Source organism: Theropithecus gelada, chromosome 6 (genome assembly GCF_003255815.1).
Source record: "Theropithecus gelada isolate Dixy chromosome 6, Tgel_1.0, whole genome shotgun sequence".
Lineage (NCBI taxonomy): Eukaryota > Metazoa > Chordata > Mammalia > Primates > Cercopithecidae > Theropithecus > Theropithecus gelada.
The window spans coordinates 142,915,169-142,931,482 of NC_037673.1; the positions used below are offsets into that span (position 1 = coordinate 142,915,169).

The window sequence follows — 16,314 nt, forward strand, 5'->3', positions numbered from 1 at the left end:
ATTTTTTATGAGATTTTTGTCTTAGAGAGTGATTCCTAACCTTGGTCTAGGGTAGCACAGCAGAGGGAATATGAAGTTCCTTCTAGATTCTCAAAGGAAAGTGAATATAAATTCCCTTGAATTTTATGTGTCATTTAATACTTTTATTTAAAAGTAAGTATATACTGAGAAAAGAGTTGGAAACAACTTTCTCCCTCTCTTCAGCATGCAAGTACTTTCAAAAGGTTTTCTGCAATGCTATACTTAGAGGAAATTGAAGATGACTTATATGTCTAGCAGGGGACTGGTCAGGTAATCATAGATACAGTAATCTGTGGAGGATATGTTCCAAGTCCCCCCTCATCTGTGGAGGATATGTTCCAAGACCCCCAGTAGATGAAGATTGGTAGACATACATGGATTGACTTGGGAAGATGTCGAAGGTATTTTGGAACATTTTGTTGTACTTGTTACAAAGATGTTCATAGACCTGTTCCCTACATAGTAAGTCTTTTCCTTTTTGTAGCTTCTTGAGAGAATGTGCAGGGAAAATTCATTTGAGGCCTAACGTACTTGGAAAAACCTTTGTTGTACCCTTATTTGGAATTGTTTGGCCAGCTAAAGGCATTGCTCTGCTTCTAGTGTTCATTGTTTTTGAAGCCATTCATGTTCCTTTATATGTGAATCTGGTTTTTTTTTTCCTCTAAGTATGTAGCTCTCTTAGTCCTTAGTATTCTGAAATGCCATAGTGGTGTTTTTCCTAGAGGAAGGGTCTGTTGTGCTGGGCACTTGGCTGACCTTTTCAATGGGAAACACAACTCTTTTAGTTATGGGAAATTCTCTTGTGTTAATTTTTCTCTGTTTTTTCATTCTGGGACAGAATTTGAATTTGCTTTTGTGGATTGGTCCTTAAGTTTTTTCGCTTTCCTGTTAATTACCTTTATCTTTTTATTTAACTTTTTAAATAATTTCCTCGCCTTTATCAACCAAGTATTTAGATTTTTAAAATTTATTGTGTCTTTTAATTTCTCGGAGTTCTTTTATGTTTTTTGAGGTTTTTCTTACCTTATGGGTGCATTATCTTAGCTCTGTGAGGTTGTTTAGGAACATTTTTTTCTTTTAAGTTTTTATTTTTCTGTATAGTTTCTGATTCCACTAAGTTTGTTCTCTTTAGATGGGATTTTGCCATGTTGCCCAGGCTGGTCTTGAACTCCTGAGCGAGAACGATCCTCCTGCCTTGCCCTCCCAGAGTGCTGGGACTTACAGGTGTGAGCCACCGCCCGGCCTGTTTGGGTGTTCTTAGTGTCTAGGTGGGCCCTCGTGCTTTGGGGCTATGCTGCAGAGTGGTGGTTCTCAACCACAAGCAGTTTTGCCCCCAGGAGACATTTTTGTCACAATTGAAGGGAGTGCTGCTGGGATCTAGTGGCTAGAGGCCAGGGATGCTGGTATACCTCTTGCTGAAAACATCAGTGTGCCAAGGTTGAGAAACATGCTGTAGGGTGAGTTAGGCTGGTTTGTTGAGAACCCCTGGAGTCCATTGTTTTAGGCTGGTCAGATTCCCAATGAAGACCTACTCTCCTGGCTGGAGGGCACAGATCTCTCTGCTTTGGATCTGAGAAAACTATTTCTTAGTATTTGGTATGTGTTTGGTTGATCTCCATGTTTTTAGTTTGGTTTGCCTTATTCGCTCCCAATTCAGGTTCCTCCAGTTCAAAGACACTCTCTTTTATTTTCTAGAGCAGGCGGTCAGCAAATTTTTAAGTCAGATAATTTGTATTTTAGGCTTTGTGGGTCATATGGTCTCTGTTGTAACTTTGTAACTGCTGTTTAAGTGTCAGGTACCTATAGACATATGTAAGGGTCTAAGCATTGCTGTTCAGTTAAAGCTTTATTTATGGATACTGTCGTTTGAATTTTATTTAGTTTTCATGTGTCATGAAATTTTCTATTTTTCCCCTCAAACCTTTAAAAAATGTAAAAACTATTCTTGCGCTGTATAAAAACAACCCATAGGCCATAGTTTGCTAATTGTTTGCTTTAGAATAGTCACTTGCCTTTTACATTCAGAAGTGGTAGTGCCCAGAAACATTAAGTTGGTGAGGGAATCTAGCAATTTAACAACTTACTAAATAGCTTTTCATCCTTAAAATACTCCTTATTTTAGCTATACCCCATCCTCACCTCCATAGATATTTGATGCTATGTATTCTTGAGTTGTTTGACGAGATTCTGGTTTCAGAAAAAAAAACTTGAGTTGCCTTTTTGTTTTTCTTGACTGCTAGGTTATGTTGAGTGCTCTCATATATGTCACGTGTCCTTTTCCGCTTGTCCCATCAGCTTTGCAAGTTGCTGGGTTTTTTTTTTTCTCAATTCCTTATTATTGTTGGTTTGTTACTTAAAAAAGAAGTTCTGTCATTTTATAGGGTGTGAAGTAGGTGGTAAATAGATGATCAGTTCATTATCTTGACTATTATTAAGTGGGGGAAATATAGAATAGATGAAAAGCATGATTACATTGTAGTGAAAATACTTAGGTCTTAAGAGAAGCACAGAAATAAAATATACTACAGATTCCATACCATTGGTATTTCTTTCTAAAAGGGATTTGGGAAGACTGTGATTTCTCTTACGCATTTCTGAATTTCTTGAAATGTTTATAATAATCATGTATTTAATTTATAATCTGGAAAAAAATTAAAGAGGGTTTTTGCTATTTTCTTTCGTTCTTGAAGCCCTTTAAGTAGAGAGCTGTATGCTTGTGTAATATTTCAATGAAGCTTTACAGTGAAACTTGGTATAGATTATCTGTGTATAATTATCTACAGTTAATATATTTTTCCTGGTATAGTTTGGACAAAGACATTGTCCAATAATTTGGTAGTTAAATTACCTATATGAAAGATTGACTTGTCAAATTTGTTGATTTTTGTAATAGGTGTTTGATCAGTATGTAAAGACCAGGGCAGAGGAAGAACGCAGGGAAAAGAAAAATAAAATAATGCAAGCCAAGGAAGATTTCAAAAAAATGATGGAAGAAGCAAAATTTAATCCAAGGTATGTGGTTTGTTTCTCTTAAATATCAAAGTGTATTTATTTTCTCCTAAGATCAGTTTTTAAAAATTAAAAAAATACATATTTTTTGGCTATTTGGGCACGAAAAGCTCCTTATTTGATTATCGGTTTTTGCCAAAATTTCTAATCTTTATTTCTTACTTGTTTCCTTTAGAGGAATCCTAAATGCTCTAAGAAAGATACCTTTGATTTAAGTGCTTCCCTGGGGGAATAAGTTCTTTAGAAACTAGTATATGATAGAAAATCTGTGCCCCATCTTTGTAAAGATTTATACATACTAAGTTGCAGAGGAAGAACATTATTTTGATTAAATTGAAGTGGTAAAGGACCTTTTACCACTTCAGTTTCAAAATTTTCTAAGTGTCTAGAAATGGTTGTGTCTGACATTTTCAGTTAATTGATAATATGTATTAAATACATATAATGGGCTAAAGACAGTGAGACATTTTAAATTTATTTGCCTAACTTTATAATAATAGTTACTGGGTATCTTATGTGCTTATTTGCACTTTAAAACATGTATGTCTGCATTTATACATACATGTAAACATGACTGAAAGCATACAGTTTTTTATATATGCATACAGATATTCAGTCTTCAGCACAGGTAGTTTGATTTAGGTATTTATGTGATACCTGTTTTACATGAGATAAGCAAATTAGGTAGCTCACCCGAGTGAAGCTGGGATTTCAACTAGATTTCAGTGTTGCACAGAATTGTATAGGCAGGGAGAATTGCTCTTATTTATGACTTAGACGTAAGAGTAATGGTGTTAGGTTACTGTGAATACTTCAGTATTCTAAAACTGTCGAGTAGAATCATGGAGTCTGGTTAAATGGCACTTATTATAAAGGTTCATCTTATATAAATAGTTACTTTTGTCTGTGGAGGTAGGAGTGATGTTGTTTAAGAAGGTATGTTTAGTATTACAGTTTTATATTTGAAATATGATATTTAAGTTTTAGAAATAAAAGCTAATAGAGTGTTTGTGATGTGAAGAATGTAATATTCTTCAGGGGTAATAGAGGTTCAGACTTTCCAGGGAGTCCCTGAGTTATTTCTGAGTCAAAAGAATGAGTGAAATCATGGGTCAAAATAGTTGAGTCTGTGTTATAAAAGACTTTTGGTGGGGTGGGGGGGGGCAATTGAGGACACTTGGTAAGAATTGGATATTCGATGTTATTAGAGAAATAGTAATGTTCTTGGGTATTGTGATTATGGAGGAAAAAGACTTTACTCTCAGGAGTTGCATGTTGAAATATTTCTAAGTGAAGTCTTAAGATGTCTGCAGCTTATTTCCAAATCATTCAGCAGAATATATTTATTAAAACTCCATGTGGGTCTATGAATAATTGAAACTCCAAAGAGGTTTCCCTTTGGTAGATCTGACTAAGTCTTACCATATCATAGTACTCTACTGGTGTTCTTTTCAGGCAGGTAGAATTGTTGAAGTGATCTGTAGTACGCAGGTTACTTCATAAAATGAAACGATCAGGCACTAAGGGCATTGTCCTGTATTGTTATATTGATATATCCAACTCTGGCATATAAATTAAGACCATTTTTAGTCCTAGAAGAATGCAGGGAGGAAAAACTTTAATATGAGAAAATATTGTCTGTTGGCCTAATTTTTTTTTTAAGTGGGAGAAATATTGCAGAACCTTTTAGTAGAGCTAGTAAATATAGAGCACCAGAGTTTGTTCCAACGGGAAAGAAAGGGGGAAATTACTGAACTGTGCGTGTGTCTTGTATGTCTTTTTTCTTTTTAATGAAAATTTAAATCATACCTCCCGTGGTCGGTTTCTTGTCACTACTATCTCCCTGTCACCCACCACTAACCGTTACCAACTTCCCTCCAAAATATTTTTTATCCTGTTTATTTTAAAGTAGTTTTTCACAATTAAGAAACAAGTCATAAGAAAATGTCTCCATGGGAATCTAATGCTAAAGGTTCACTTTACTCTTTTCTCATAAAAAGTGTCAGGTATTTTACCTGTTACCTATAAGTGATAGAAGTAAGTCTAAAATAATTCAGTTATCACTTTACATATTGATTTTCCACTTTTTGAAAGGTTTTTTTCTTTAATCATAGTTTATTCTTTAATCATAGCAATGCAGGTTGATTATCCCTTATCCCAAATGCTTTAGACCAGAAGTCTTTTGGATTTCTGATTTTTTTTTTTTTTTTAAACTTTGGAATATTTGTATTATACTTACTGGCTGAGCATCCCAAATTCAAAAATCAGAATTGAATGTCTTGTTGGCACTAAGTAAGTTTCGGATTTTGGAGCATTTGGATTTCAAATTTGGGATGCCCAACCTATACTTGCTTTTTCTATCTTAAAATTATAAAGTGAAGTGCTTAATTTATCATGAAAATAAAACATTTAATGGACTACATATGATCCCTTTTCTGGAATATACATTTTTATTTTACCATGCCATTTTATTATTGTTATGTATCTATTGTTCAAACCAGATTTGCAATATATTCTTTGTTAAAAATGTTGAATTAACGTTAGATATTATGATTAGTATTGGTTGCATACAAAAGATTGTTAGAATCTAGCCTTGGTCAGCAAAGCTTAAAAATAATAAATGCTGGTTGGGTGTGGTGACTCACACCTGTAATCCCAGCACTTTGGGAGGCCGAGGCGGGTGGATCATGGGGTCGGGAGATCGAGACCACCCTGACTAAGATGGTGAAACCCAATCTCTACAAAAAATACAAAAAAATTAGCCGGGCGTGGTGGCACCTGTAGTCCCAGCTACTCAGGAGGCTGAGGCAGGAGAATGACATGAACCTGGGAGGCGGAGCTTGCAGTGAACCAAGATCACGCCACTGCACTCCAGCCTGAGGGACAGAGCTAGACTCCATCTCAAACTCAAAATATATGTACATATATGTATATATATAAAATAAATAATAAATGTTAGCTGTGAGTGATACTTTTAACCTTCAGTTGATGTTTTCAGTTCAAAATTGAGATTAACTGGCCAGTTTTTTGTTTATAATTAAAAATATAATCTTTGTTGTAACACATAAGAGAATGTTTTATTTTTGCATTTAAATAGCTAACTAGTTTTTGAATGGGCTAATCTTTATTTTTTTCTTCTAAAACCATGCTAAGTATAGGCTTGTTAATTATAAGAGTAAATTCTTGACTGGGCACAGTGGCTCACACCTGTAATCCCAGCACTTTGGGAGTCTGAGGTGGGCGGATCACAAGGTCAGGGGTTTGAGACCAGCCTGGCCAGTATGGTGAAACCCCATCTCTACTAAAAATACAAAAATTAGCCGGGCGTAGTGGTGGGCACCTGTAGTCCCAGCTACTTGGGAGGCTGAGGCAGAAGAATTGCTTGAACCTGGAGGCAGAGGTTGCAGTGAGCCAAGATCGTGCCACTTGTGAAAGCTTCAAATATTTAAAATATATACCAAATATATGAAAGCTTTATAATGCCTTTTATTTATGGAGAAACTTCTTTTTTAAAACGTAGGGTTATTAGCCCTCATAAGCCTCATCCTTTTATTTAACCTGTTTGGAGTTTGCTGAGCTTTTTGAATTTATAAATTGATGTTTTCCATCAAATTTGGGAAGTTTTTGGCTAGTACTTTTTCTGCCCTCCTTCATTCTTTCCTCTTTTGGGATTCTAATCACACATATATTAGTGTTTGATATTATCTCACATGTCCCTGAGACTGTTTCCCCTACCTCAGTCTTTTTTCTGTCTCCTCTTTGGATTAGATAATTGTTAGTGATCTAACTTCATATAATTGACTCTTTATTCTATTGTCAACTCTCATGTTAATCCTATCCAGTTAATTTTTTTCATTAGTTTTAGGTTCTTTTTATTATTTTCTGCATCTGTGCTGAAACTCCTTATTCATTCATTTTTAGATCATGTTTTCAGTTCTTTGAACCTGTTTTTCTTTGATTCTTTCAGGGTAATAATAACAGTTTTGTTTATTTAGTTATTTTTTTTAAGAGGCAGAGTCTTGCTCTGTTGTTCAGGCTGGTATGCAGTGGCTCAGTCACAGCTCACTGTAGCCTCGGACTCCTGGGCTTAAGCAGTCATCCTGAGTAGCTGAGACTATATGCGTGTGCCACCATGCCCAACCAATTTTTAAATTTTTTGTAGGGACAGAGCCTCACTGTGGTGTTTTTTTGTTTTGTTTTGTTTTGTTTCAGACAGAGTCTTGCTCTGACACCCAGGCTGGAGTGCAGTGGCGTGATCTCAGCTCACTGCAGCCTCTGCCTCCTAGGTTTTTCTACTGCTTCAGCCTCCTGAGTAGCTGGGATTACAGGCGCCCACCATTACTCCCCGCTAATTTTTTTTGTGTTTTTAGTAGAGACAGGGTTTCACCTTGTTGGCCATGCTGGTATTGGGACTCCTGACCTCAAGTGATCCACCTGCCTTGGCCTCCCAAAGTGGTGAGATTACAGCCATGAGCCACCATGCCTGGCCACACTATGTTTTTTTGTTTTTGTTTTCTTGATAAAAGGCCTTGCTCTGTCATCTGGGCTGGAGTGCAGTGGCACGATCTCGGCTCACTGCAGCCTTTGACTCCCAGGTTCAAAAGATTATTTTGCCTCAGCTTCTCACGTAGCTGGGATTACAGGCATGAGCCACCATGCCCAGCCGGAGTCTCACTCTGTTGCCTAGGCTTGTCTGAAACTCCTGGCCTCAAATGATCCTCCTACCTTGCCCCCGCTGAAGTGCTGGGATTGCAAGCATGAGCCACTGCACCTGGCCAGTAATAGTTATTTTAAAGTTATTGTCTACTTATAGCAACATCTGGACATCCTGGGTTCAGTTTCTATTGACTTCAAAACAATTTTTCTGTGGATCACATTTCTTTGTATATTTAGTGATTTTTGATTGAATATTGGACTTTGTGGCTAATATGTTGAGACCGTGGAGTCTGTTACCTGTCATTGAAAAGTGGATGTTTTTGTTTCAGTAGGCAGTTCATTTACTGGTTGCCACCTTTAGGCTTGACTTTATGTTAGTGTGAATCTCTGAAAGTGTAATGTGTTTCTTTTAGCCTTCCAGCTCTGTTTTCTTTGTGGATCTTTTGTGGACTTTGTTGACCTGTTCCTATTCTCCCTTTAATACTACTGACTCTGTCTATTATCTCTTCTATGTTCTTAATCCTGTAGTAGCCTGATGTAGAGAGTGATCTTTCCCTGCTGTTACACAGCTTGGCCTTAGCTGTGGACTCATGGGTAATCGCTAAGTCGGATTTTTCTTGGGTACCTTCTCTTTACAGATTCCTCTTCACCCAAGCTCTAATCTTTGCTTCCTCCAGTTCATTAAGCCTACGGTACTCTATTTGGACTTGAGCTCTCTCTGCACCTCATAAATTTCCCTTTCAGGCATTTCAGTCTTACTCTTTCTGTTGTCTACTCCTTGAAGTCAGTTGTCTCATATGCTTCTGTCCAGTTTTATAGTTGTGTATGGAAAGACAGCTAATCCAATAAAAATTTTTCTCTTATGGCTGGAGGCAGGACTCAGCTTCATCTTAGAGTAGAAATTGATGAGCTCTTGTCTCTTGAGGCATGCAAATTCTTTACTCTGTGATCTCTCTTTTTTTTTTTATAATAAATATTCTAATTCTATGCTGATAGCATACAAATCCCTTAACCACATTTTTGCTCTTTACCTCTTTTTACTCCTTTCTGAAACCTACTGTTCACTGTTAGGTAGATGTTGAGTCCCAGTGTCTCTTTGTCATATACTCTTGTTGGAAAAATGGTATCTTCTGCTATGCCTTTATACAAGCAGAAGTAACTGCCAAAGTTAGCACACTTGTAATTTTGTTACAGAGCAACTTTTAGTGAATTTGCAGCCAAGCATGCTAAAGATTCAAGATTCAAAGCAATTGAAAAGATGAAAGACCGAGAAGCCTTGTTTAATGAGTTTGTGGCCGCTGCTAGGAAGAAAGAGAAAGAAGATTCGAAGACCAGAGGTGAGAAGGTAAGATGGTTTTAGTTCCAGTGGTGTGATTGATGGGAGTGTGAATGGGAAAGGACTGTGCTGGTGTTAATGTGTCTAACCTTATCCATCAGCATAAATAATAGGACCTACATGGACTGTTCTTTTAGCTTTTATAATTATGTATGTATGTATTCTATCACTTTACTTACGTAATGCTTATTTTAGTAGCTTCACTAAACTATATACTTTTGCTTTAAATTATATTAATATTAAGATGCCTGGTAAACTCAGAATGGGTTGTTAGGACTGCCTGCTCGGTGGTGCCTTCTAAGATTTCAGGATTCTTTATAGGTGGTAATATTTGAATTTCAAAGAGCTTCTTTATCTTTTTTGCCCTCTAAAAGACAGCATTTTAGTGACTTTCTAATCTTTCAGTAAACATATCTTACATATAAATTACTGCTTATCAGAATTAAAGGTCAGCTATTAAAGATGAATGAATTCCAAATGTCATTTGATAGCAGCGTCAGGAGTGGAGAGGAGCTTACCACTGGGGAGGCAAAGTAGTAGGGAGATGACCCCAGTGGTGTGTGAACCATCAAAACATGCAAGCCACTCTCCTTAGTGTCCTGGTATGCTTTGTGAATGTAGAAAAATAACCTCTGGAGCCTAATCATTCTTGACATTTACAATTACCTCTTATTCTAGAAAGTTATAATATTACAAGTTCTATTAAGGAATGTTGTTTGAAAGTAATGCTACTCCTGGGAAGAAGTCTCTTTCATTCAAAATAGTAACAGTACTAGCTAAAACAGCTTTTATCAGAAATATCTGAAACTTCTTAATTATCCAACTTATTTGGCTTCCAAGTGAGTTTTCCAGAATTGTTTCACTGTTTACTTAAAAAATGATTATGCTTCTCAGAGGAAATGTGTAAAATCAAATTCTACTACATAATTTTATATGTTGAATTAGAGTCATGTTAATGAATTATTTGCTACTTTTGACTTTTAGAATAACCTATTTAAGAAAACCAAGTAAATAAGTGATTGTTTGATTTTGTATGATTGCTTTTATACAAATTAAATGTATTTATCTTTGCATTTGTAACTGATTTTCTTTTTCTAAACACTTTTTTTTATAACTATTTTATGTATTCTGTTTTATAACAAGTGGATAGACTTTACAGTTTTGTGCTGTGCGGCCTGTCAATCAGTTCAGTGACAGCTGTCAATCACTGACACGCAAAGTGTTATGGGATTCCCTAGTGAGGAAAGAATTGGTATCTCTGTGTGGTGACTTTAGCCTCCCGCAGTTCCGGTACTTTACATTTTTTTAGTCTTTTTTCCTTATGAAGTGATGAGAATTGTGCCCAGAATGTGTTAATTAAAAAAAAGAAATTAAATAGATATGACATCTAAATTAAATAAATCTAATATTTAATATATTCAGCTTTATTTTATTTTGACTATAAAAATCTTAATTCTCTAAATTACAGGTTTGGCTTTATACCATTACTAGATTAAAGAAAAAAAGGCAGGAAATTGCTAAAGTGAAGCTTTCTCAGCCAATTTAAAGAATGCAAAATCAATGACTAACTAGGCCATCAAAGCAGAAATCTTTAAAGTAAGGGTTTAAATATAGTGGATTTTATATTCACATTTTGAGCACATTTGGTTTATGGGGTTTTATCATTTTTCTTTCATGACTTCCACTGTATTGTTTATACTGTTCTTAAGTATATTGTGTATACTTAAAAAAAACATCACATTGGAACTGTGTAATTAGATAGCAAGAGCAGTACCAGTAGCATGGTATTAGAATTTATTTCCTTGTTCTTGTAATTCTCCAGCTGGTCTTTGTAGCATTATGATAGTTAGAATACTGAAGGTTTAAAACTAATTTTAAAACCATTGACTTCTGGTGAAATTCTTGTTTTTCTTAAGTAACATTTTCAAGGTAAAGTCATTCTCACAGTAAGAGCATCATTTTCATGTAGTTTTAACTACTAGATTTCCATTTTATTAAAAAATGCCTTTAAAAGTCTAATTATCAGCCAGGCGTGGTGATTCATGCCTGTAATCCCAGCACTCTGGGAGGCCGAGGCAGGAGGATTGCTTGAGACCAGCCTAGACAATATAGCAAGACCCCCATCTCTACAACAAAACAAAAAAATAGCTGGTAGTAGTGATGTGCTTCTGTAGTTCCAGTTACTCTGGAATCTGAAGTGGGGGAATCGCTTGAAGCCAAACGGTCAAGGCTGCAGTGAGTTTTGATGGTTCCACTGCACTCCAGCCTGGACAACAGAGTGGGATTAAAAAAAAAATTATTTTGTTTGCCAAAGTAGCTATTCTTAAGCTATTTTATTGTAATATTATAACCAATTTTTATAGAATTGTGGTTCAAATACTTTACCTTTTATGTAGCACATTTGAGGTTGTACGTAATTGGAGTTAATCCACTGTTACGAAATTGACATATTTTTCTCTTCCCTCTCTTTTAAATTTCCTGTGAATAAATTATTTTCATTATAGTAAGGAATGGGGAGAATAATAAGGCCTTGAATTGCAGCTAATGGTAAATGACATTTTTTGACATTTATGCAGCTGTCAGGCAATTGTTCTCATACTGATAGCCTTAGTAAGCCATTTATAACCTGTCATGGTAATGTCCACAATGAAAGGAAGTTAAAGTTTAATTTTATTTAAAGTTCACTTGTTTATACATCACACATTTAAAAACCTATATGATAATCCTTACTTTATAGGTTTCATGTCTAACATATGAAAATTGTTTTAAGCTAATACAAATTCCTGTGGCTTAGAAAGATTCCTATTTGATATAACTTGCATGTTTTATTTAACATAAATTTTGTAAATTTTGCCTTCCAGTTGTCAAATGCATCTAGGAATTTGGTATTCATCATGTCAGATAAAAAATAGACAAGATGAACAGAAAAATTTAAGTTACATCACTACATCAGGTGGTTTCTTAATCACTGTCTGGAAATACTGGGTTTATGAGTATTTCTTACTAGTTCAAAGTGAAAGGCCAAGTTGAGTAGTGGAGAAATCCACAGCTGATTAGCTCTTGTCTTTAGAAACATTTGAGATGCAGATATTCTCTTTCTTATAACCTTAAAAGTATTTTCCAGAAAGGACATCAACGTCACTTTTTTTTTTTTTTTTTTTGAGATGGAGTTTCACTCTTGTTGCCCAGGCTGGAGTGCAGTGGTGTAGTCTCGGCTCACTGCAACCTCTGCCTCCCAGGTTCAGGCGATTCTCCTGCCTCAGCCTCCCGAGTAGCTGGGATTACAGGCACCTGCCACCACACCCAGCTAACTTGTAATTTTAGTAGAGATGGGGTTTCACCATGTTTTTCAGGCTGGTTTCCAACTCGTGACCTCAGGTGATCCACCCACCTCACCCTCCCAAAGTGCTGGGATTACAGGCATGAGCCACCGTGCCTGGCCTCAGTCTCACTTTTAATCCTCCAGTAGGAGAAATGAAGTTGTAAGGGGAAATGATAGTGTTAGACTAGGCAGAAGGACTGATTCATATATTTTTGTGCACACACATTTTAAATCCTGATTCCCCTGATCAGGTGGGAAGGTCCATATTCAATTCCTACTGGAAGGGAGGGGTTCTTAATATGGTCAGAATCCTTTGTTGAAATGACCTTGGTTATCTTGGGTATCTTCTGTGGTAGAAGTACAAAGTAGTATATATGGGATTAAATTTTAAAACAATTAGGCCCTCAGACGTACATAAAAATAACTATCTCATTTACTCCTTTCCTCACCTATTTAAATAAATAAGAAATACAGTTTTGGAGAGGGGTTTTAAGTAGTTGTATATGTTGATACTGAAGGATTAATGTTTAATACCTTTGATACAATGTTATTAACTTGGTATTTCAGTTGAGTATAATACTGGATAAACACTTACATTCTGAGTTTATAATGGTATAGGCATACATGTTTAATGCTAAAAAGTATAGAAGATCTGAATGCAATTTTTTAGTAATGGTTAATTATGAACATAGAAATTCTATAACTTTCTCACATATCAAGGTGTATAACTGCCTTTTTTCACCAAAATACAAATTTTTACCCCATTTTGATTTTAGACATTTGACAGTGTAAGTTTGTAATGACTTGCAGTGATTTTTAAATGTCTTATTAATTTCAATGGCCAAAATTTTTATCCATATAGTTTTTTAAATAAATCATTTTTACCATGTTGATATTAAAGTATTATCAGCTCATAAGCCTGACTCTTAGCTAAAAATAAATGCAGCTCGATGTAAATTTATATTCCCTATGAATACATGGCAGTTCTGAGATCTGAAGTTATCAACAATCTGAAAAAGCCTTTTTCTATATTTGAATAATTTCTTTATAAAGTATTATTTATCTTGAATTTGGCAAATTTTAGATGAAAGCTTATATGCTTGTTGATGTTTACATTTCTAGTAAAAGAACACTTCTGATCTTTTACTGTAATTCATTCTACTCTAAATGCCTGTATTTTAAAAGCTATTCTCATATTTAAGGTAAGTGATTTTTTTTTCTAGTTGTAAATATTTAAGATATGATGAATTTCTCATGGTACATTATTTTCCCTCCCATCCCACTACCTGTTTCAAAATACAGATTAAATCGGATTTCTTTGAACTATTATCTAATCATCACTTGGACAGTCAGTCTCGATGGAGCAAAGTAAAAGACAAAGTAGAAAGTGATCCACGTTACAAAGCAGTAGATAGTTCATCAATGAGAGAAGATCTTTTCAAACAGTACATTGAAAAAATAGCCAAGGTAACTGTTGTGTTTACTTGTATTGCTTTCATTGAATAATACAATTCTAACTTGTGTTTAAGGGTATATGTTGTTGGGGATTTTTCTATTGGGGGTTTGGAATTTTTCTTGTTAGTATTCTTAACATGAGAGTCTAGTTGATTTGGAGATGAGAGTGTTTAAACACACAGTGTTTAGGTATATTCTGGGCAAAAACTAGATTTGGAATTTTTTATTTGGCAAGCTGGTTATTCTGTAAAAACATACTTTGATGGAGTTGGTAAGAAGGATAATGTAATTTTTACTTTTACAGAATTTAGACTCAGAAAAAGAAAAGGAGCTTGAAAGGCAAGCCCGCATTGAGGCAAGCCTTCGAGAACGAGAAAGGGAGGTTCAAAAGGCTCGTTCAGAACAAACAAAAGAAATAGATCGAGAGAGAGAGCAGCACAAACGAGAAGAAGCTATCCAGAATTTCAAAGCTCTTCTGTCTGATATGGTATATGTTAATATTTTACTTTTTTTCTCTAACATACTGGATATTGGAAATTTATTATATTACTGTTATGAATATTTTAATGTTACTCAATTCTGAGGGAGATAATTTGCTAAATTATAAAGCATTTAAAAATTGAATACTTGGTATTAGTACTGTTACTATAGGAAAAACCCTAGTTATTTAACAAATTCAGAAGTTAGGCATTTTGCATATATGGAAAGTCATAATCATTTAGTCTCACAACTTTATAATTTATCATTCTTGATGAAAGTCGACATACCACACACTTACCTGCCATAGTGAGAAACAAAATGTGCTGAACACAATTTAACCTTCTTGTTGATGATTTAGGGCCATCATTGTGATGATCAGTTATACTTGTAGATGGTATGACATTGAGGACTGGAGGTGTAACTGACCCCAGGAGATACCCTGAAACTTTGTTGTAAATCTTTCTCCCTTACCCCTCCGGGTTGTTGAGGTATGTAGGGTTTTTTGTCCCTACAGTGAATGCCCCCAGACTACTGTCCTGCTTGCTAATATTTTTTGGAGTTGGGGGTGGCTTCTCTTTGTCACATCTCTCCTATGCTATTTCTTTTCTCTTTTTCAGTGGAACTTTTTACTCTTGTCACTTCTGATTTCTTCCCTTGCATCTGTTTCTTACTCTACCCAGGGGTATCCAATCTTTTGGCTTCCCTGGGCCACATTGGAAGAAGGAGAATTGTCTTGGGCCACACATAAAGTTCACTAACATGGCTGAGCACGGTGGCTCACGCCTGTAATCCCAGCACTTTGAGAGGCTAAGGCGGGCAGATCACTTGGGGTCAGGAGTTCAAGACTAGGCTGGCCAACATGGCGAAACCCCGTCTCTAGTAAAAATACAAAAATTAGCCGGGTGTGGTGGTGCGTGCCTGTAGTCTCAGCTACGTGGGAGGCTGAGGCAGGGGCATCACTTGAACCTGGGAGGCGGAGGCTGCAGTGAGCCGAGATTGTGCCACTGCACTCCAGCCTGGTGACAGAGGGAGACTCCGTCTCAAAAAGAAAAATGTACGTTAACACTAATGATAGCTGATGAGCTAAAAAAAAAAAAAAAAAAAAAAAAAAAAGACAAAAACATCTCATAATGTTTTAAGAAAGTTTATGAATTTGTGTTGGGGCACATTCAGAGCCATCCTGGGCTGCATGTGGCCTGTGGGCCACGGGTTGGACAACCTTGTCCTACACCCTAGACAATTATAGTAGTTTCCTAATTTCTGTCTAACATTCCCTCAAATTTATCTATTCTATTGCAGTCACAGAAATCTTCATAAAAAACGAATCTAATTTTGTCACTCTCCTGGTTACTTGCAGGGGCTGAAGGTTCTCTGTACTCCCAGCAGTTTCCTGCAGGTCACATTCAGCCTCCTTAGCATAATATAAAAGATGGTTCATTTCTTACCTCCCACCTTCATATTTCCTAAACACCTTTGCTTTCTTCACTTGCTCCTTGAACTGTAGCCTTGCTGAACATGCTTAATGAACCATACCATCCTTCCATTGCTCATGGCAGTCCCTCTACCTGAAATGATTTGGAAGTGTTCCTGTTGCAGTGACACACTTTCTCGTTCTTCAAGGGTACACTCAAATATCTCTCCTGTGAGGCTACTCCTGACCCATCTAGGCAGATTCGATCTCACTGTTCCTTAGACCACCCTTCTGCTCAGCATATGACTCTGCAGCACTTATTACCTGTACTTGCAGTTATTTGTTTACATGTTTATCCTTTTTGGTTTTTTTGTTTGTTTGTTTGTTTGTTTTGAGATGGAGTCTCTGTCACCCAGCTGGAGTGCAGTGGCATGATCTTGGCTCACTGCAACGTCTGCCTCCTGGGTTCAAGTGATTCTCTTGCCGCAGTCTCCTGAGTAGGTGGGACTATAGGCACGTGCCACCACACCCAGCTAATTTTTGTATTTTTAGTAGAAATGGGGTTTAGCCATGTTGGCCAGGCTGGTCTCAAACTCCTGACCTCAGGTGATCCACCCGCCTCCC

At 36.3% G+C, this 16,314-nt stretch overlaps 1 protein-coding gene across 3 annotated transcripts in view; it reads left to right on the forward strand.

Moving 5' to 3' along the window:
- Nucleotides 1-16,314, forward strand: part of TCERG1 (transcription elongation regulator 1) — a 64,296-nt gene that overhangs the window by 42,532 nt on the left and 5,450 nt on the right. For all 3 annotated transcript variants that reach the window (XM_025387992.1, XM_025387993.1, XM_025387994.1), the window contains 4 exons: nt 2,915-3,033; nt 8,881-9,031; nt 13,647-13,811; nt 14,104-14,286. In XM_025387992.1, coding sequence (XP_025243777.1) covers nt 2,915-3,033; nt 8,881-9,031; nt 13,647-13,811; nt 14,104-14,286 — 618 coding nt within the window. The remainder of the gene's footprint in view (nt 1-2,914; nt 3,034-8,880; nt 9,032-13,646; nt 13,812-14,103; nt 14,287-16,314) is intronic.